Below are 22188 nucleotides of genomic sequence, written 5' to 3'. Positions count from 1 at the left end.
TTGGAATAACATCTGTATTTTCTGCAGGATCAGCATTTACTTTTGATTTTGCAAAAACGTCTCATAGACCTAAACGGCCATTCTTGAAAGACATGATCGGAACATCAAAATCCCGAAATAATAGTGAGTCATCTCCTGTAGAGTGGGTTGTTACCAATGGAAAGCCTTCAACAGAGATTCAGTTGAGAATCCAAGCACAACAAGAAGAGTTGAACAAAGTGAAGGAAGACCTAAGCAGTCAAAAGGTGAGGCCTAACAGAAGACACAGTCTGTTGGTATTATTTATGATTTTCATTGCTTTCCACTTACAGTAGTTGTAAAATTCAAGTGCAAGTGGTATGGACATAATTCAAAGATTCTTGAGCAGCTTGATAATTCCTAGGTAGTTTATACTTTAGAAAATCCATAATAATTGGTGGAAAAATTTAAGGGCATTTTGGAGTACTTGCTGCTGGTTCTATGGAGCTGTGGGAAGCAGCCCTGGCTTTCCAGAAAACTTTCTATTTTGGCTACTGAGCTCTGTTGACAGAAATGGTGCATAGTATATCAGAGGGCAGAAAAAAAGGGAAATAATTACTCATTTTTGGAAAAAAATATAATTGAAACTTCAGAATTGTTCTCACTTTGAAGCCCTGCGTGCAACCAGTATTTACAGACTCTCATGTGAGAAGTGGATTTAAACCCAAATAAATGAACCTGCTGGTTACAAGGAAATAGCCAGCAGGGACCAGAATCTCTCTCATCCTGTTGAGGATGGACCACAAAAATGGGCAATAATGGACTACGGTTTGATGAGGAATGAGAGGATGCACAACGGGCAGTATTAATTGGGGCTGTTCAAGTAGACAGAGTTCTGCTTTGCATTTTGTGTACTTAATTTGACAATAGTCACTGAAGTACAAAGTTACTGGTTTCTTTAAATGTGAAAACAATAGTAATCACTTGACCTTCAATATTACCTCTCAGTCAACATAAAAACAGGTTTATATAGTCATTGACTCAATAAATTCTGCAGATTCTGGAAATCCAAAGAAACATGCATAAAGTGCTGGAGGAACTCAGCAGGACAGGCAGTGTCCATGCAAATGAGCAGTCGACATTTTGGGCCGAGGCCTTTCTTCAGGGCATTATCAGGCTTATACAGTCGTTATCTCATTCTGTTTGTGGGAACTTGATGTGCATAAATTAGCTGCTGTATGCCCTGTGTTATCAATGACTCAACTTCAAAAGTAATTGACTGTAAATTACTTTGAGGCATATTGATGTGATGAAAGAAATGGCACAAATTAGTCAAATGAAAAATGCATGGTGGAGGATTGAATTTATTTTCATTACTCGTAAGAGAAAGTTTCAAAAATGGCTTCAGATTGGAGTACTGCAAGCTCAAGAGCAACTCTATTCAAAAAGGACATCTTTCAGAACGAGGAGTGATTAAGGAAAAATATGTGATAGAGTCCAAGTGGATACTACACTGTGGTGAAATCCATAATTTAATAAAGAGATGTTTTTATTCCTCTTTTGAGTTAGGAACAGTGCCATAGATAACCATCCAGCAACTGTAGTTTTGTCACATAAATATTCACTGAACTCATGCACATAGTCAGTTTGTTTGGTGTATTTTCAGCAGATGTTCAGAAGAGAGGAACAAATCTGCGGGAAAATTACAAAAATGGCTGCAATCTATAAAACGATGGTATCTCGCGTTGGAAACATGCTAAACATAGTAAGATGAGGGGAAGTGAAAAGGAAATGAGCAATGAGGAAATGAGAAAGCAATAAAAGGAGGTCTGTGTGGAGGTGCTTGTTGAAGCTTTTAAGAATAAAGAAGGTGATGTAGGCACTGAGGGAAAAGATGTATCTTCAATATGAAAAGAGTATTTTTTTTGTCAGGTTATTCCCTACAGATGTAACATTCATTGATGTGGGAGTGGGATTAGACTTTGGAACTGGGTGCAAGTATCATCTGTGGCCATTTCCTTTTAATAGTCATGCTGTTGATTGCACTTCCTGAAGATACTAGTGTCTGCTGATTTGAAATGGTTGAAACAAAATCAATCTTTCTATAGGTGAGAATCGATCAGAATTGCTAATTAATTGAGCACTATTTAATTGTGAAAATATATTTTTGTGATAGGCAATACCACATTAGAAAATTCCAAATATATCATACTCAAATATATTCTTAAAAATGAAAATTGATCCCTTGGAATGATGGTAACTTAAGTTTGTACAATAAATATCTTGGTGAAATGTTGGTTGACCTGTAATGAATCCTAACAATGGAGGTTTATAGAAATATGTATACAGGTCCACAATCCCTTATCCGAAATCCTTGGGGCCAGTTGCATTTCGGAATTCAGAATTTTTCGGATTTCAGACCCACCCCCCTACCCCCGATACCAAAAAAACACGTATGCTCAAGTCCCTTATTTAACCTGTCTCAGTGCAGTGGACTTTAAGACCCAGCAGCGCACCAAACCTACGCACATCCTCCCGTATACTTTAAATCATCTTTAGATTACTTATAATACCTAATACAATGTAAATGCAATGTAAGTAATTGTTATACTGTATTGTTTAGGGAATAATGACAAGAAGAAGTTTTATTTCCAGCAAAAACATTCAATAAAACATAAAAATATACAACTTCAAACGAACCGAATCAAACACATGGTAAATGACTTATTGGAATAAATGTAGAATGTCACTGTCACTATAAAACTTCAGTAACTTGTCTTTCTGTTTATTTAAATCATATACAGTGGTAGTTCCAACACTATTTTCTTCAGTAAGACGCCGCACAGACACACTACGATCAAGCTTCTGCAATAACACCACTTTCTGCGTTATTGATAGAGAAGATTCCTTCTCTTTCTCTCATTGTTACCCATAGGGGTATCTGCAGCTCTTTTTGACATTTTCACAGTGAAATTAAACACCAGGTCAACAGTGAACACAAAATATCAGCGAACAGCAAATGCACGTGTAACTAGTGTGAGTGCTGAGCCACAACTGACGTCTGGCGGCCTCTGCTAGTGCTGCCACGTCACACCTGAGTGACGTCAGCTGTCGGCGAAAAAAACTTCGGTTTTTGGAGCTTTTTGGATTTCAGAATTTCGGATAAAGGAATGTGCACCTGTATTAAGTTAAATTATTGCATTGAATAGACTTTAAAACAAAGGTCCAGATTATGCCATAATTTTGATTTGTTTGCTTTTATAGGAGCTGGTACGCCTGTTACAGCAGACATTGAAGTGTTCTCAGCAGGAAAAATACTCACTGAATACTGCTTATACTTCTGTGGATCATAGTATAACAGAGCGTTTGCATCAGAAAGACCACCAAATACAGGCCCTGAACCAGCAGCTGGACCACATTAACCAGCAAAAAGATCGCCTGGAGCAAGAAATCAAAGCATTTCAAGATAAATTTACTGGGATGAGTGATCAGCTTAACATGTTCAGAGAAACCATCCAAGCCAAAGATGAAGTGATTATGAAATTATCGCGACAGCTCAGTGAATGCGAGAACAATCACTCACCTCAAGGTGTGACATCAGGTGCTCCTTTTGTGTACAAGGAACTACAGGAGTTGGACAGGCTAAAGGTATTAATTTAATTCAGACTTTTGTACATCAGTATTACCAGAGTGAATACTACATTATGCCCTCAATAAAATGTATCTCTAAGTCCTTTTCTCTTCCCGTATAAATCCCCAAATACTGTTTTACAGATCGGCATTCTTCACATGGCAGTTACAGCAGAGAAATAGTCCATTTACATCACCACCAGATTCTAATCAAGATCATTAACCTGAAGCATTAAACTTGGTCTCTCTTTGTAGATGTGGCTCAGTTTAATGAGCATTTTCTGATTTTTCTTACTGCACATGTCCAACATTTGATGTTGTTTTCTTTTATACTATTGCGATTGATGACTATCCATTCTGTTCCTTCATGTACTGCACTAACTTGCTTTTCATTAAATTTGTGCCCTTTGCATCAATCATTCCATATGGAGCCAGGTTTGTTTTGTCACCACTCTCTAGCTTATTTAATAATTTCTTATTGGATGTATTTGTAGTTGCATGAATGAAATCACTGGAGAGGGTTACTGGTAGATACAAAGCAACCCCTTTATTCGACAAAACAAGGTACAGCAGGCATCTTACGGAGACACTTTCGGTAGAAAGGTCTGCTGGCCCAAGGTGGGGCTTCATATTTATTTGCTAAACACAAAGGACAATTTCATATTTACAAGTTTAGACAATGCTTTCTTTTGAAGCTACATACAAACTTCACACCTTCTGATTCACATCCATCCCACAGGCTCCAGCAGCATCTGGACTGGGCTTTTAGGACAAACTAAATCCATAATACATTGTCAAGGAACAGAAGACTGGTGGCCAAAACCATTTGCTAAATGTAAATGACCTAAACCCAAAAAACACTCTAACAGTATTTATAGGTGCACCAACATTAATGACTTTTAACTGCCTCAGTATAGACACAATTAGGAATGGACAGTAATTGCAGTTGCATTCTTGTCCTTTAAATCAATAGAGGGGATGTTGATGGTCCTTAGTCTTTGTTTCCTTTCCAAGTGAAAATATTTGTGTCTCTGCACAATATAACTCAATTTTAGTGACCCCTCTCACAATCTTTTGTTCCAAAAGGAAAATGTGTTCTAATAATTCAGTGTATTGGCTTAGAAACTCAATGCTAGTGAGATGTACTAGAATATCATAAGAGTTTGAAAGATACTATTGAGAGCAGAGGTTACATAAAACTAATTTAGTAATCTTGAGATTAAGAAAGATTTTGGAATGATTTGATTGAGTTCTTTTGAAAAGACGTAAATGGGAATAGAATAGAATTTTTTTCCCACTATGGTGGAGTCTGGGCAAGGAATCGTAGGCAACCATCTTAAGAGAGGAGTAAGAAATAGTTGTAGAAACAAATATCCATTGAAATAATTCCCACAAAGAGCATTTTGGTGAAGTTAACAAATTAAACTGGAGATGCTGAGGAAATGGACCCATGGCAGATGAATAGACTTAGGATACACATTGGCCATGACCTCATTAAGTGTGGTTTTGTACCAAGGTACTGTACTGGATCAATATAAAGACTTTGCTTTTAAATTACATTCATTTAGAAGTAAGTCCTTTTGCCTGAACTTTTTACGTTGTTTTTTAATCTACATTTCTATTATGATTGTGGATCTGCTCTTGCAAGCCACTTTGCATTCTAGTTTCCAACAAGTATGTTGCCTTATTCTTTGTGGCAAACTATACCAGCAGACACTTAGCTGTATTGAAATTAATTTAGCATTTTTATATCTATTTTTCACTAGTTTTGTGCCTGGATGTTGTCCTAATTTTTCAGAGTTAACAAGCCGCTCCCCTCATGGAACTCTTCTGTAGGGAGAATTTGATATTGTATTTGATTACATATGGGGAATCAATAGTTAAGGAGGGTGAGGAGGAAAGTGGAGTTGGGACCAAGATCAGCCATGACTGGTAGATCAGGCTTTAGTGGTCCCAAGACTACAGTTTCTCCACCTACCTTGCTCATGAGTAACTCCAGTTCTGCAACTAGTTTGCCATCCATTCTGCTGTTTGCATCTTAATAAGGTATTCTTGTTCCACTTGAAATTGTGCATCATTTATCACAGTAGGCATTGTGATCTGTTTTGAAACTGTAACCCCAAGAGTGTTCATTTTTGTGTACCAGATGCATATATTTTGTTGTTGAAAAGAGACATCCCTCTAGTGTTTGGTGAGACCGATAGGTCTTGTGGATTATACTGATTCCTTCTTGAATGGCTGCAAATGGACAAAAGTTGGATTTGTTCATGATATTTTTTTAAACCTCCAAAACAAATGGTGCAAAAATTGTAGCTTTTCCATCGAGTGAAATGGATCATTTGTACTGTGACTAAAGGTTAAGTGTCAGATTTTAGACTTGAATGTGACCCCAAGAATGATAAATTTCCTCAGCTTGGTCATCTTAATGACACAATTAGTTTCTACTTGGACTGTCTGAAATATTGTAATATTTTAAAATTTTGTGATATTATATTTTTCTCTCTAGGATGCCCTTCAGGGTTATAAGACACAGAATAAATTCTTGAACAAGGAAATCTTAGAACTTTCTGTGCTAAAGAGAAATACTGAGAACAGAGAAAAAGCACTGGAGGCAAAGGTATTTAAAATGCACTATACTTACACCTGGGTTAATGAAGTTGTATATTTTCAATACCCATAGGCGAATTGTAGGTGTTAAGGGCAGCTATCATTTATTTAGCATTGACCCTTGCTTTAATTTAGTATGTACACTAAAATTTTGTTCATGTAAAATACACAACAAAAAAATATGACAAATACTAATCAGAGTTGAAAGCTTCTGGATGCCTTTAATCCTTGTTTACACTCCCTGTGATGGAGTTTTCTTTTGAAAGATTATCTGTCTTCTCAATGTAAATTCTTCACCATCACAGCTTTTTGGTCATGAAATATTGCTCTTCAATGTCCCTATTCTGACTGAACTGTGACCTTAATTTTCCTTTTCCCATATTTCCGTACAGCAGCAGCTAATCTGCAATTTTCTCTTTCCTGTTAAGTCTTCGGGTAGCTTAAGGTGCAATCTAGAAATGCTCATCATTATTTAACCCTTTTTAAACATTCTTCTATTTGATGGTTGGAGTTGAGAAAATTATTCTTCACTCTGTCAATTAGTGTCTTCTAAAATTAACGCAGTTGAACTGGAAACCATAGAACCAGAAAACCTGTACTTCATTGAAACGATTTGTTTTACAATTGATGTTCTTAACAATAATATTTCTTGTTTGTAGTGCGAACAAGTTAAAGAGATGAGGGTTGTGGAAGTTGGTCATTGGTTTTGTGTGTGTGTGTGTGTGTGTGTGTGTGTGTGTGTGTGTGTATGTATGCCACATAAATCTAAGCCAGAGTAGGATGGTGCCAAGACTGTCTACAATTTGAACTCCTGCATAAGTCTGAACTTTGTTTCTCTTCATAGCCTCTATTCCAGTGCAGTGTTGTGTACATATCTAACTTTAACAAAAGTAGATTAAAGAAATGTGATCAGGACAAGGTGAATGATCTGAGTTAGAAGTCAAAGATATGCACAAACATTTTGGGAATATCAAGAAATATGGTGTTAATTCAGGAAATTTAAGAAGAATGAGAACTAATTTTATTGAAACATAAATTTTCCACAGGGTTGATACAGGAATGATTTTTGCCTGAGGTGCCCTGACACAGGGAGGTCACCGTTTCAGAATGAGCAGTTAATCATTCACAAATGCAAGGCGTAGAATTGTTGTCATCCAAAAAGACTGTGGAAGCTTGCAAGATAGAAGTTGATAAGCTTTTGAATATTAAAGTAGTCAAGAAATATAGGGCTGATGCAAGAATATAGCGCTGAAGTAAAAGATCTATTGAATGGCAGAGCCAATTAGAGGTCCCACAAAGCATCTCTAAATCTTGTAAATGTCTAGTCAGCCTTTCAAATTATCTAAATCACCCAACACCCAATTATGTCCATGGACTAATGTGGTTGGGAACAAGGTCCTTGGGCTTGAAAGATAATAGGGAAAGGGAAAGAATTGTGATTGAAGGGGGTGCAAGCTTCATGTAACAGAAAGCTGATTGACAGGAGAAAAGTCTTCAAAGCAATGCAGTGGTTAGGAAGGGTCACGGCCCAAAACGTTGACTGTTCGTTTACACGGATGCTACCCGACCTGCTGCGTTCCTCCAGCGTGTTGTGCGTGTCATTGTGAAGAATTGGCGTATGTAGTGATTGCTCAGAGTACTTGGTCACTGGTCAAGAGTGGTGTGGTTGGAAAGGTTTTTTAGGTACATCAGATGGGGTGTGGTGGGCAGGCATCGGATCAGTGGTTTATTGGGGGAGGGTGGCAGAGATGTGAGGAACAGTAAGGACTGGTTAGTGAAAGTCTGTTGTCTGCATTCACTGACGGGCCACATTTAAAGAAAGAAATACAAGTCCAATGATTTATTATTTAAAGCTATTTTTGAAATTGAGAAAAGTAATAAACTGAAAAGCAGTGGTTTGGCCCGCGTAATACTAGACAAATAAATTGAGTGTTTAACGTGATTTTATTTGGTCTCCTGATGGTAATTCTGTGTGTGACTGTCTCCAGGCTTGTAATGCCTTGTCCTGATAAAACCTGAGGCTAAATGCAAAAACACATTTAGCCAGAACCAACTAAGTTCTCTACTTTTGTGGTAAAAGGCAATACTGTAGAAGTAGTGTTACTATTCAGGTCAAGGATCCAGTTTTGTAGCAGTAACTCTGTTAAGCATATCTAGTCTCCGTACCAGATCTTGTCTGTCATCTATCATTCTGAGATGAGATCCCCTGTCCATTAGTAGCTGATTATAACAAAGCTGTCCTTTGATTCAAACGATGTGTCAAATCCCTTCAAAGGTCATTTGTTTTCAGTGAGCTCGTTAGCAGTAGTAGCTACATTCTCTGTAGTGACCAGATCTTCCCCTCATTTGTAGAGGATTAATTGCTTTAGGAACAAGCTCCTTTATCCCTGAGCAACATTCCACTGGACTTCCTGTCCTGCTTGAACTGCTTTCTGCAGACGGAGATGAGGGTTGTGGAAGACTGATTTGTTTCATTGGACGGGGCGTTTTAGTTTATACCTATAGTATCACATCCCAGGTGCAATAAAAGCATATCTGTCCAAGGAATGTTCCCAAATCTTCACAATCAGGGTATTTAGCTGAACATTAATTCTGATGTGAGCCTTCTGGTTAAGTTTTGATTCAGGCCAAGTATGCTGTATGCTGGGTTTCTTTCAGTCCTGTATGGGTTTGGACAAGTTGAATTTCCAATTCTTTTGAGAGAAATTTTGCAACTGTATAATCCTCTCCTTCCCATTGAGCATAGCTATGATTGATGGTCTTGTTAATTAAAAAATATCTAAAATTTAAAATTAAAAATAATACAAATGTTGATTTTCTTTACTTTTCTTTCCCTCTTCCTAGTGCACCAGCCTGGAAGCCAGACTGTGCCAGGTTGAGAGCAAATATCTTGTACTCCTTCAGGAAGTTAAGAATCCTGTTTGTTCTGGAGAAAAAGGTCCAACACATGAAGTAATTTCTAGACTTTTGGAAGATGCTCTGAAAGTGGACACCCCTGAACATCCAGAGCAAACTGTTCTTAAACCAAATCCTGTCAGGTAATATCATCACTTTGAGTTGGGGAAGTTTAGAAGAACATTTTGGTCAAAGCTTTGAGTTTAATGGCTTGCCACTGTAAGGAGAACACCTATTAGTGTTTTTTGGTGGACGTATCAGGCCTGTACTAATTGCTGCCTTGCAACATACTGAGGCTTAGGCACAATTAAACGATATGCTGATCTTTTTCACAAGATGCAGAGAGAAAACAGGAAGAAGAAGAAGAACATAACACAGGTAGATAGGGTAGTTAAGAAAGCTTATGGAGTGTTAGCTTTCATAAGTTGAGGAATAGAGTTTAAGAATCGCGGGGTAATGATGCAGCTCTATAAAACTCTGGTTAGGCTACACTTGGAGTACTGTGCCCAGTTCTGGTCACCTTCCAGTTCTAGAAGGATGTGGAAGCATTGGAAAGGGTACAGAGGAGCCTTACTAGGATGCTGCCTGGCTAAGAGAGTATGCATTATAATCAGAGATTAAGGGAGCTAGGGCTTTACTCTCTGGAGAGAAGGAGGATGAGAGGAGACATGATAGAGGTATACAGTACAAGATATTAAGAGGAATAGATAGAGTGGACAGCCAGCACCTCTTCCCCAGGGCACCACTGCTCAATACAAGAGGACATGGCTTTAAGGTAAGGGATGGGAAGTTCAAGGGGGATATTAGAGGAAGGTTTTTTTTACTCATAGTGTGGCTGGTGCATGGAATACACTGCCTGAGTCAGTGGTGAAGGCAGATATACTAGTGAAATTTAAAAGACTACTAGACAGGTATATGGAGGAATTTAAGGTGGGGGGTTATATGGGAGGTAGGGTTTAAGGGTCGGCACAACATTGTGGGCCGAAGGGCCTGTACTGTGCTGTACTATTCTATGTTCTATAACAATGTTTGCCTTGTATAAAATGACAAAGCTGAGCAGAATAAACAAAACACAAGAACAGGATATTTAGCCCAATCTGTTTATTTGTCCTTTACATGAGTAGTTGTTGTAACACTGTTTGCTTGCTCAGATCTCTTGTTCCTAAATCCTTCAATTACCTTTTTAAACTATTCTGAAATATTGACTTCATTTTGTTTATAACTTGAGTAGATTCTGCAAACTTACATCTCAGAATTTATAAGTAAATGTTTCACCACTATTTTAAAGCTTCTAATCTTGTATTCATGTCTCCCTGTTCTACACTGCCCAATCATTGGGAAATGTTTTATCTCTTAAATTTAAAACCTTTTTTTGTCATATTGGTGCTTAGTTTCTTCTGTTCATGTGAAAAGACCCACCATCATACTGGGCACCTTCATGATGTATGTTTGATATACTGTCACACCGTTAAAGTGTTGAGATTACAGTATCTCTAAGATACATTAGCGTAAAACTAATATCTTGCATTGATTCACCATTGTATCTTTTCAGTCTGTTCTACTTCAATATTACATCTGCTTTTTTTTTGTCTTGTGAACTCTAGCCCTTCACCACTCAACTTTCTCCACTCAAAATGTATTTAACCTTCTCCCCCAAAATGTACTTTTGTGTATTAATTGAATTTTACCTGCAGCCTTTGCCTTATCCTAGTATCCGTGTATGTTCTTGCCTCTTCATTGTATTTTACTGCATTACCTTGAGCTCATTACAAATTTGCATATCTCTTCTAGTCTGATGTCTGATTGCCTGGTATGTGTGATGAATAGGTGCAGTAACAGAACCCAGGGAGGTAGAGCAACACCAAGACCTCGTAATGTCTAAGATCCATGCCACATCCTGTGGATGCAACTCAGAGTCCTGGTGTTCTGTTATTTTGGGTGACACTTCCTCTTTATTTAAGCAAATCACAATGCAACCTCTCCTCCCAAATGTTGTCTTTAGTAAACTGTGAAGTAAAGTAAGTCAAATATCCCCACTATTCACCCTTTACAAATACATTCTCACCAACACTGCTGGAGATCCCAGCTCAGAGTTAACAATTCTCTTTTTAAGGATACATTAGCAGAATATTACTCCTTGTATTTTTAGAGTTCTCTTATGCATCCTCTTTGGTCTTTCAGTTCATGTTTTTCTTCCATATATTCTTATTCCCTACTTTGCACCTGCAGACAACATGATTCCATTTCATTCAATGTTAATCTTTGTTCATTTTATCTAATTCAGTTGTGGTTTGATTTACTTGTGGATGTTGATGCTGTTAGCAGTGATGGCATTCACGTTCCCTGAATTGGGAAGGCAGTTGAAACCAAACAGCCTTTTTATTGGTGTATATATATTTCTGCAATTATCTTATTAAAAATCATTTTCTTTACAGTGGAACAGTCTGCAGAGTTACAGGCTATTTATCTTGACGCTTACACTTAAACTGACAGCCTATGCTTGGAACCACATTGCTTCCCTCATCCATGTTTATTAAACTGTTGGTAATGAATTTAAAGCTACATGGTTTGACTTTGTCAGACTTTTCTCTTTTCATAAAGAATTATTGCTGCTTTTCCCACATCTCCCACTTGTTCCCTCATGTAATAGTTTAGTGCCCTCTCATGAGCTGCATAATTGTGGATTACAGACATATTCTGAACATATTGCTACAGCAGATGGTGCGTTAAAATCTAGTAAACAGCTGTAGTGATATTTTTCATTCATGATAATAACACATTCCTAGGTACCAGCAAAGAGACTTCACATTAGATTTACAAATCTAATTTACATGAATCTATTGCCAAGTCTCTAAGCATGACAGAAAATCCTTCTGTGCTGAGAAATAGACCATTAACATGATTCTGTTTTTTAAACTTCATTGGAGTAAAGCAAGCTGCTAATTGTCCAAAGGTTGCCAATCATTCATTAATCAGAGGACAGTACTGAGAATACCTAGTATTGAATATGTATCCTGATAGCATTTGGCAAGAGACATTTTAGAGTCTGTCTTTAAAAAAGACATGGGTTGGTGACAACAGTTTGGTAATGAATTAAGTTTAACTGAATTAGAATATAAATTTGTTCATTCCAAGCCATAAACGTTATGGCAAAACAAACAGTAAAATTGAAAAACTGTATTTTTTTTTGTGGATGTGTCATTGAGGAAGGGAAGCAACCCAGAGTCAATGCTGACAGCTTGGAGATAAATTTAGACAGGGTGTACTGGTGAACAACACAGAGTACCTGACCCTCAGCTACTAAACAAAATCATATAGAGGAGAGCTAGGTGTTAAAATAGATGGTAATATGATTGGAAAGACATTAAAGAAATGGTAGTTGTTCTGCACTATTTTTGGTGTTATGTAATCCCACAAGTAGAAAAATGTTAAATGAAACCTTTGGTATTTTCATTTCAGTGAATACGATATTTATGGCTTCAAGACAGTGCCTGAAGATAGTGAGGAGGAGACACTGATTGCCAAAGTTCGAGCTCTAGACTTAAAGTCCATGTCACTCACCGACAGCCAAGAAATTTCCACAGGAGTTAAATGGGCAAATTACTTTGCTGGTACCATGAACCGAGAAATGGTGCGCTCACCTGAATTGAAGAGCCTCATTCGTTGGGGTGTTCCACATGAACATAGATCAAAGGTCTGGAGGTGGTGTGTCAACCTCCACGTCAGAAAGTACAGGGAAAAATGTGGTTCAGGATATTTTAACTCCTTGCTCGAGAAGGCACTAGAGAAGCAGAACCCTGCTTCAAAACAGATTGAGCTGGATCTTATGCGCACTTTGCCAAATAATAAGCACTATGCCTCACCAACCTCGGAAGGAATACAAAAACTCCGAAATATTCTGCTGGCATTTTCCTGGAGAAATCCAGATGTTGGATACTGCCAAGGCTTAAACAGGTGTGTCCTACTTTTGAATTATTCATTAGCTGGTGCTACTTCCCCTTCCCCATTTTCTCACGAGCAAATCAGCAGGTACAAAATAACTAGTAACAAAAGCTAAATTTGAAAAATATTATTGCAGGCTTCTTTCCATGAAATGATACTTGTATAAATTACACATAATTTAAAAACTATTGCGGTGAATTAGGTATGACTACAGTGAGACTGGTGTGATCTTAGTTGGTAAATCTGCTAGGTAATCAGAATAGAATAGTGCTACTGAAATATTTACCCTTTGGAAGCAATATAGATAAAATCAAAAACACATTCTTAATAGACCTCTACAACTTTAGGGCAGTTTTATTCATCGGTTATTGCTAGGAAGTTTTGATTTTTGACATCTTATAGGTACTCCCCAATGATCCTGAGATATTCTTGAAGCTTGGAGCTGTTCAGCCAGCTCTAAATAATTGCAATATTAATTTTCCTCTAGCTTTCTAAAGGCTGATTTATACTTGTGCGCCAAATGGACGCCGTAGCCTATGCGCGTTGTGAGCATTTATACTTGTGCGTTGGTGTGTCTGCGTCGCTCAGCAACTCGGGCACGTCACGCATACGCACACACCTGCCCGCGCAAGGCTTCATGGTCATGGTAGTCTTTCTCGGGGTAAACAAGTTTAAAGTGAGTGTCTTTTTTCGTAAAAGCAAAATGTGTCTTCCATAATTTCAGAGGTCTGTAAAGCTTTATGGAAAGCATTGCAGCCAGAGTTCCTTCTCTGCCTTTCAGTTGCCCAATGGGAAGCTATTGCAGCGTAGGAGGAAATGCGATGCTACCGAGCGGACCAATCACAGTTGTTGTGGTCTACGTTGCTTCCCATTGTGTTCAGTTTTTTTGGTTGCATTCGTAGTGTTGCTGATTTGTGAATGAGCTACCACTTGATAAACTCATGTCCTACAGATTAGCACAGAGCAAACAAATGGTAATCAGTTTATGTTTACACAAGGAATAATCCAAGTTATGAATTATCCAAGTCACCTTCAGAGGAACATTATTACCAAGGCTGATAGTGAGATACTGGAGGAACTCAGCAGGTCAGGCATCACCTGTGGATGAAAATGGAGAGTTGATATTTTAGGTCGAGACCCTTCCTAGGTGTCAACTGTCCATTTTCCTCCATAGATTCTGCCTGACCCACTGAGTTCCTCCAGCATTTCTTGGGTCAACATTATCATGACAGCAAGGAAGGTTTTGAAGAGTGATGGAGAAATTTTGGGAATTCTAAAGCTTAAGATGTCTTGTAAACTGAAGAGATAGCAGTCATTAGTAGAGCATGAACACTAATGGTCTGAAATGGACACATGCCACAATCTTGGTTCTATTACTGGAGGAGGTTGGAGATTGAGAGGGGCAAAAAGCCATGGAAAGACTGATGATGAAAATTTAATCAACTGGCATCAAAGATAATCACAGAGAAGCAACCACAACAGAGATCAGAAGGTTTTAGAGCACGTGGTTCCTTGGATCTGCTTTCACCAGAGAAGTTGAGGAGGCATAAAAGCCAAGGAAAAGGCATATAAGGTAGCAAAAGTGAGTTAGAAGTTGGATGATTGGGAAGCTTTTAAAATCCAACAAAAGACAACCAAAGAAGCTATAAGACAGGAAAAGATGAAATGTGAGAGCAAACTAGTCAATAATTTAAAACAGGATACCAAAAGTTTTTTCAGTTAAATAAAGAGTAAAAAGGAGGTGAGAGTTGATATTGGATCACTGGAAAATGATGCTGGTGAGGCACTAATTGAGGACGAAGAAATGACAGATGAACTTAATGGGTACTTTGCATCAGCCATCACCATGGAAGACATTAGCAGTGTGCCAGAGGTCCGTGAGTGTCAGGGAGCAGGAGTGAGTGCCATTGCTATTACAAAGAAAAATGTGATAGGCAAAGTCAAAGGTCTTAAGGTGGATAAGTCACCTGGACCAGAGGACTACATCCCAGAGTCCTGAGAGAAGTTGCTGAAGAGGTAATGGATGCATTGGTCATGATCTTTCAAGAATCACTTGATTCTGGCATGCCAGTAGAGGAATAGAAGATTGCAAATGTCACTCCACTTTCCAAGAAGGGAGGAAGGCAGAAGAAAGGAAATTAAAGGCCAGTTAACCGAACTTCAGTGGTTGGGAAAGTGTTGCAGTCTATTATTAAGAATGAAGTTTTGGGGTACTTGGAGACTAATGGTAAAATAAGTCAAAGTCTGTAAAGGGAAATCTCGCCTTACAAACCTGTTGGAATTCTTTGAGGAAGTAACAAGCAGGGTGGGCAAAGGAGAGGCAGTGGATGCCATTTACTTGGATTTTCAGAAGGCATTTGATAAGGTGCCGCACATGAGGCTACTTAACAAGATAAAATCCTATGGCGTTACAGGAAAGATACTGACGTGGATAGAGGAATGGCTGACAGGCAGGAGGTGGCGAGTGGGAATAAAATCTTGCAAGATGGCGCCAGCATCTGGCGACTCTGCACATGCTGTCCCGAGCAAACTGCCCTCTACACTATCCTATACCTGAGAAACCTTTCTAAACTTTCAATCTGCTACATCTAGCAAGGTTAACAACACCCTGGCAAAGCTACTGACCCAGCTGGAGATCACCACCCCAGAATTGCTTCTTCAACTCTGGACCACACCTGGACCCGACCAGCGAGGCCTGGTCCGAGGCCCACCATGTTCATGGAGACCCGCGGCCTGCTACCGTGCTGGAGTGCTTGGAGACGCGGCCCATTCCAACCAGCACCTCTCCAGAGCAGACGACCCCACAGAAGTGACGGCAGAGACCTCAAGGTGCCCCAGACGCTTCCCTGGAGCGACCACCGTAAAGCCCTGTTGGTGGCCATCCACAGCTGCCGGAAGTGAGGCCTCTGCCGCCGACCTTGGAATTCGAGCCCAAGCCTCAGCTGGAGTGGGGGCCTCTGCAACCGTGACTCAGCTCACGGACTTGTTTCAGCCAGGAGCCCGGCCCTCCGGGATTAAGTGTCGGCTTTGGGGCCCAACCCAAACAACAGCCTGGGCCCCTGGCAGCTGGAAGTGGCAACGGAGCCTCCCCCGTCACTCGGCCCAACCCAGAGCGCCCGACGACGCGACCCGCCGATGGATCCCCGCGGGACGTGTCCACCAACCTCAAAGAGCTGCCAACAACACACTACACAATGGAAACCTGGAAAGATGCACTATTTACCAAGGAAGCGTGGGAAAAGAGCTGGGCTGCTGGTCAGATTGAAGCTGAGGGGCTTCAGGGTCCCTATGCCCACCATCCTACTAGCTAATGTGCAAGTCATAGAGAACAATGTGGATGAACTTAAAGGGAGACTCACCTACTGCAGGGAGATGCAGAACTGCTGTGTATTCTGTTTCACCGAGACCTGGCTCTCCCCTGCCACCTCCCCGACTGTGCCATCCGACCGGAGAGATTTTCGATTCATTGGATGGACCGCACGGGGTCTTCGGGCAAGACGAGGGGAGGTGGTGTCTACCTACTGATCAACACTGCGTGGTGCTCAGACACAGTGGCACTGACAAGCTCCTGCAGCCCGGACCTGGAACACCTGTCGGTGAAGTGTTGTCCCTACTATCTGCCATGGGAATTCACCTCGGTCATACTGACAGCGGTCTACATTCCCCCCCAGGCGGACGTGGGGTGTGCTCTGAACATACTGTATGCCAATATCAGTGAACTTGAGACCAGGTATCTGGAGGCTTTGCTCATTACAGCTGGGGACTTTAACCAGGCCAACCTCAGAAAGGCACTGCCAAAGTTATACCAACATGTCTCCTGCCCCACTAGAGGCCCGAATATACTTGACCACTGCTACACAGCAGTCAAGGATGCCTACCGTTCCGTCCCACGACCTCACTTCAGAAAATCAGACCATCAAGCCATACTCCTTACAAGCTTACAAACAGAAAATGAAGCGGGAGGTCACGGTGTCAAAAGTGGGGTCGCGTTGGATGGAGGAAACGGAGGAGGTGCTCCGTGACTGCTTTGAATCGGTGGATTGGTTAGTATTCAAGGACTCGGAGCTAACCTCGATGAATATGCCTCAGCTGTCATGGACCTTATCTGGAAATGCACAGAGGACTGTGTGTCTCGCAAGACGATCCGGGTATTCCCTAACTGGAAACTTTGGATGAATTATGAGGTCAAGTCCCTTTTGAAGGCTAGAGCTGCGGCTTTTAGGTCCGGGGATAGCAGTCGCTACACGGAAACCAGGCGTGAACTCCGGAAAGCCATTAAGGGCACCAAGAGACAGTATTGAGCCAAGTTGGAAGCCCAGGCTAACCATAAGGATGCCGGTAGACTATGGCAGGGTCTAAATGAGATCACTGGGCTCAAAGAAAATGCTGGGAATATCAATAACTGTGGTGCTTCTCTTCCTGACGAACTTAACGTATTCTACACAAGATTCGAACAGAAGAGGAATGTCCCGCTCTCTCTGGATGAACGGGACCTGGTGGCATCGAGATTCATCGTCACCAAGGAGGACGTTAGAAGGGCCTTTCTGAAGATAAATCCAAGGAAGGCAATGGACCCAGATGGCGTCCCAGGACGGGTTCTCCGGGCCTGTGCAAGCGAGCTAGCTGGAGTGTTTGCTGACACCCTCAACCGCTCCTTGCTTCAGTCTAAGATCCCCTCGTGTTTTAAGAAGGCAACGATAATCCCAGTGCCGAAGAAGAGCAAGGTGGCATGCCTAAATGACTATAAACCTGTGGCTCTGACATCAATTGCTATGAAGTGCTTCGAGCGATTGGTTATGGTACACATCAACCACAGCCTACCGGTCAACCTCAACGCTTTGCAATTCGCCTATCGGACCAACAGGTCAACGGCAGATGCCATCTCTCTGGCCCTACATTCCCCCTTAGAACACCTGGAGAATAAAGATGCATATGTAAGGCTCCTTTGCATTGACTACAGCTCTGCCTTTAATACCATCATTCCAAATAAACTGATTCCTAAGCTCCTGAACCTGGGCCGTAGCACTCAGATCTGCAGCTGGATCTTCAACTTCCTCACAGACAAGACCCAGGCTGTAAAAATGGGGGATACGCTCTCCACTACAATCACTCTGAGCACCGGTGCCCCACAAGGCTGTGTAGTCAGCCCCCTGCTGTACTCACTGTACACCCATGATTGTGTAGCCACGTTTCCATCGAACTCAATATATAAGTTTGCTGATGACACCACAATTATAGGCCGTATCTCGGGTAATGATGAGTTTGAGTACAGAGAGGAAATTAAGAACCTGGTGGCATGGTGTGAAGACAATAACCTATCCCTCAACGTCAGCAATTTGAAGGAATTGGTTGTTGACTTCAGAAGGAGGAGCGGACCGCACGACCCCATTTACATCGGTGGTGCGCAAGTCGAACAGGTCAAAAGCTTTAAGTTCCTCGGGGTCAATATCACAAATGACTTGACTTGGTCCAACCAAGCAGAGCCAACTGCCAAGAAGGCCCACCAGTGCCTTTACTTCCTGAGAAAGCTAAGGAAATTTGGCCTGTCCCCTAAAACCCTCACTTTTTTTTATAGATGCACCGTAGAAAGCATTCTTCTAGTGTGCATTGCAACTTGTCCTGTCCAAGACCGGAAGAAGCTGCAGAAGATCGTGAACACAGCCCAGCACATCACACAAACCAATCTTCTGTCCTTGGACTCACTTTACACCATACGCTGTCGGAGCAGTGCCGCCAGGATAATCAAGGACACGACCCACCCAGCCAACACACTTTTTGTCCCTCTTCCCTCCGGGAGAAGGCTCAGGAGCTTAAAGACTCGTATGGCCAGATTTGGGAACAGCTTCTTTCCAACTGTGAACGGATCCTGACTTGGATCTGGGCCGTACCCTCCAAATATCTGGACCTGCCTCTCGGTTTTTTTGCACTACCTTACTTTCCATTTTCTATTTATGATTTATAATTTAAATTTTTAATATTTACTATTGATTTGTACTCCAGGGAGTGCGAAGCGCAGAATCAAATAACGCTGTGATGATTGTACGCTCTAGTATCAGTTGTTTGGCGACAATAAAGTAAAGGGGCCTTTTCTGGTTGACTGCCAGTGACAAGTGGTGTTCCTCAGGGATCAGTATTGGTATCGGTACTTTTCACATTGTTTGTCAGTGATTTAGATAATGGAATTAATGGCTTTGTGGCAAAGTTTGCGGATGAGAGGAAGATCGGGGGAGGGGTAGGTAGTGCTGAGAAAGCAATGCAATTGCAGCCGGATTTAGACAAATTGGAAGAATGGGCAAAAAAAGTGGCAGATGGAATACAGTATTGGGAAATGTATGAAAATGAATTTTGGTAAAAGGAACAATAGTGCAGACTATTATCTAAAAGGGGAGAAGGTTCAAACATCAGGGGTGCGGAGGGACTTGTGCAAGACTCCCAGAAGGTTATTTTACAGGTTCAGTCTGTGGTTAAAAAAGGCAAATACATTTATTTCAAAGGGAATAGAATATAAAAGCAAGGAGATAATGCTCACCCTTTATAAGACACTGGTCAGGTTGCACTTGGCGTATTGTCGACAGTTGTGCAACCCATACAGTGGCAAGCAAAAGTTTGGGCACCCCGGTCAAAATCTGTGCTACTGTGAATAGCTAAGAGAGTGAAAGATGACCTGATTTCCAAAAGGCATAAAGTTGAAGATGACATATTTCTTTAATATTTTAAGCAAGATTATTTTTTTTATTTCCATTTTCTTCTGTTTCAAAATAACAAAGAAGGAAAAGGGCCCGAAGCAAAAGTTTGGGCACCATGCATGGTCAGTACTTAGCAACACCCCCTTTGGCAAGTATCACAGCTTGTACATGCTTTCTGTAGCCAGCTAAGAGTCTTTCAATTCTTGTTTGGGGGATTTTCGCCCATTCTTCCTTGCAAAAGACTTCTAGTTCTGAGAGATTCTTGGGCTGTCTTGCATGCACTGCTCTCTTGAGGTCTATCCACAGATTTTGGATGATGTTTAGGTCCGGGGACCGTGAGGGCCATGGCAAAACCTTCAGCTTGCGCCTGTTGAGGTAGTCCATTGTGGATTTTGAGGTGTGTTTAGGATCATTATCCTGTTGTAGAAGCCATCCTCTTTTCATCTTCAGCTTTTTTTTTTACAGATGGTGTGACGTTTGCTTCCAGAATTTGCAAGTGTTTAATTTAGTTCATTCTTCCCTCTACCAGTGAAATGTTCCCCGTGCCACTGGCTGCAACACAAGCCCAAAGCATGATCGATCCACCCCTGTGCTTAACAGTGGAGAGGTGTCCTTTTCATTAAATTCTGAACCCTTTTTTCTCCAAACATAGCTTTGCTCATTGTGACCAAAAAGTTCTATTTTAACTTCATCAGTCCACAGGACTTGTTTCCAAAATGCATCAGGCTTGTTTAGATGTTCTTTTGCAAACTTCTGACCCTGAATTTTGTGGTGAGGACGCAGGAAAGGTTTTCTTCTGATGACTTTTCCATGAAGGTCATATTTGTGCGGGTGTCGCTGCACAGTAGAACAGTGCCCCACCACTCCAGAGTCTGCTAAATCTTCCTGAAGGTCTTTTACAGTCTAACAGGGGTTTTGATTTGCCTTTCTAGCAATCCTACGAGCAGTTCTCTCGGAAAGTTTTCTTGGTCTTCCAGACCTCAACTTGACTTCCACCATTCCTGTTAACTGCCATTTCTTAATTACGTTACGAATTGAGGAAGCGGCTACCTGAAAGCACTTTGCCATCTTCTTATAGACTTCTCCTGCTTTGTGGGCATCATTTGTTTTAATTTTCAGAGTGCTAGTGTTACGTACCCCGTAACTGGGTTGCCAAACCAGCAGAAATGGATCACTCAGTTGGAGTCTGGATTACTAGAACTAAGAAAGTTTTATTAAAGAAACAAGCAACACAGTAATCGAAAGGATAATAAATGCAACAGTTCAGCAATGATAACCACACATGTGCACAGAATTAAGATAACAGCATCAATCAAGCTCTGTCGTTGTCTAGGGGTAAATGACCAAATTTCAAAGTGACACAAAGTTCAGTCCAATTTAGTTCAGTTCGCAGTACTCGTTGCCATGGCGATGGACAACATGGGGGGAGGGAGAGAGAGAACGGGAACGACTGATCATTCAGACACGGCTTCCACTCACAGACCGGCGATATGGCTCACAAGCAGCTTTTGGGCAGGTCCTTGGTGATGTCACCTGAGGTCACCGACTGTGACCCCTCCTCCAGATGCGGTCGATCCTCTGCAGTGAACCCGGCACCCAAGCGAGGGCGGACACACACCGGGTTCCCGCTGATCGTATCTTTCCACCCTGTGCGTTGTCTGGTACTTCCCACCGACTCGTGAGAGGCGCACCGCTTCCAGGGTCTCGTTACCTCGGGTGTCGTGTGTGTCCTGCCTTAGCGAACCTGTCCCTTTTTATCCCCCTGCTGGGGTATCGCCTGTCCATCACTTCAAACAGTTCAGGGTTCAAAGGGGGAGCCGCTCCAGACAGCTCTCTCGCCCATCCCTTCATTACACATCTCCAGATCGCCTGTCCATCACTTCAGACAGTTCAGGGTTCAAAGGGGGAGCCAATCTTGGCAATACCCAGACTGATGGCTCCTTCATTAACACCTCCACATGCTGCTTCATTGTTCATCTCTCCCTCCCCCTGAGGACAGGTGGCAGACCAACTGCTGATGCCACTGATGCTAACCCAGGCCAGCAAACATCTTAATTTTATGTGTATTCTCATCACACTAGACAGCTGCTTAGAGGAGCCCATAGCTGCTGATTGTTGGGAGAAGGTTTGAGGAGTCAGGGTATTTATAAAGCTTTGAAATTTGCATCACCTGGCCTTTCCTAACGATGACTGTGAACAAGCCTTAGTCCTAACAAGCTAATTAAGGTCTGAGACCTTGGTATAAATTATCTGAGAGCTCAAATCTCTTGGGGTGCCCAAACTTTTGCATGATGCTCCTTTCCTTTTTTTCACTGTAAAATTGTACAAAACAAAAATAATACACTAACCTTGCTTAAAATGTTCAAAAGAATGTTTCATCTTTAACTTTATGACTTTTGGAGATCAGTTCATCTTCTACTCACTTAACTATTCGCACTAACAGAAATTTTGACCAGGGGTGCACAAACTT

At 41.2% G+C, this 22188-nt stretch overlaps 1 protein-coding gene across 2 annotated transcripts in view; it reads left to right on the top strand.

Moving 5' to 3' along the window:
• The window catches only part of tbc1d2b (TBC1 domain family, member 2B), a 113358-nt gene that overhangs the window by 76806 nt on the left and 14364 nt on the right, over positions 1 to 22188 (top strand). For both annotated transcript variants that reach the window (XM_072282239.1, XM_072282238.1), the window contains exons 5-9: positions 28 to 245; positions 3223 to 3606; positions 6095 to 6205; positions 9040 to 9233; positions 12550 to 13044. In XM_072282239.1, the coding sequence (XP_072138340.1) occupies positions 28 to 245; positions 3223 to 3606; positions 6095 to 6205; positions 9040 to 9233; positions 12550 to 13044 (1402 nt within the window). The remainder of the gene's footprint in view (positions 1 to 27; positions 246 to 3222; positions 3607 to 6094; positions 6206 to 9039; positions 9234 to 12549; positions 13045 to 22188) is intronic.

This window comes from Mobula birostris, chromosome 18 (assembly GCF_030028105.1).
Source record: "Mobula birostris isolate sMobBir1 chromosome 18, sMobBir1.hap1, whole genome shotgun sequence".
NCBI lineage: Eukaryota > Metazoa > Chordata > Chondrichthyes > Myliobatiformes > Myliobatidae > Mobula > Mobula birostris.
Note: the sequence above shows the minus strand (reverse complement) of the source record. Positions and strands in the feature narration are given on the sequence as shown.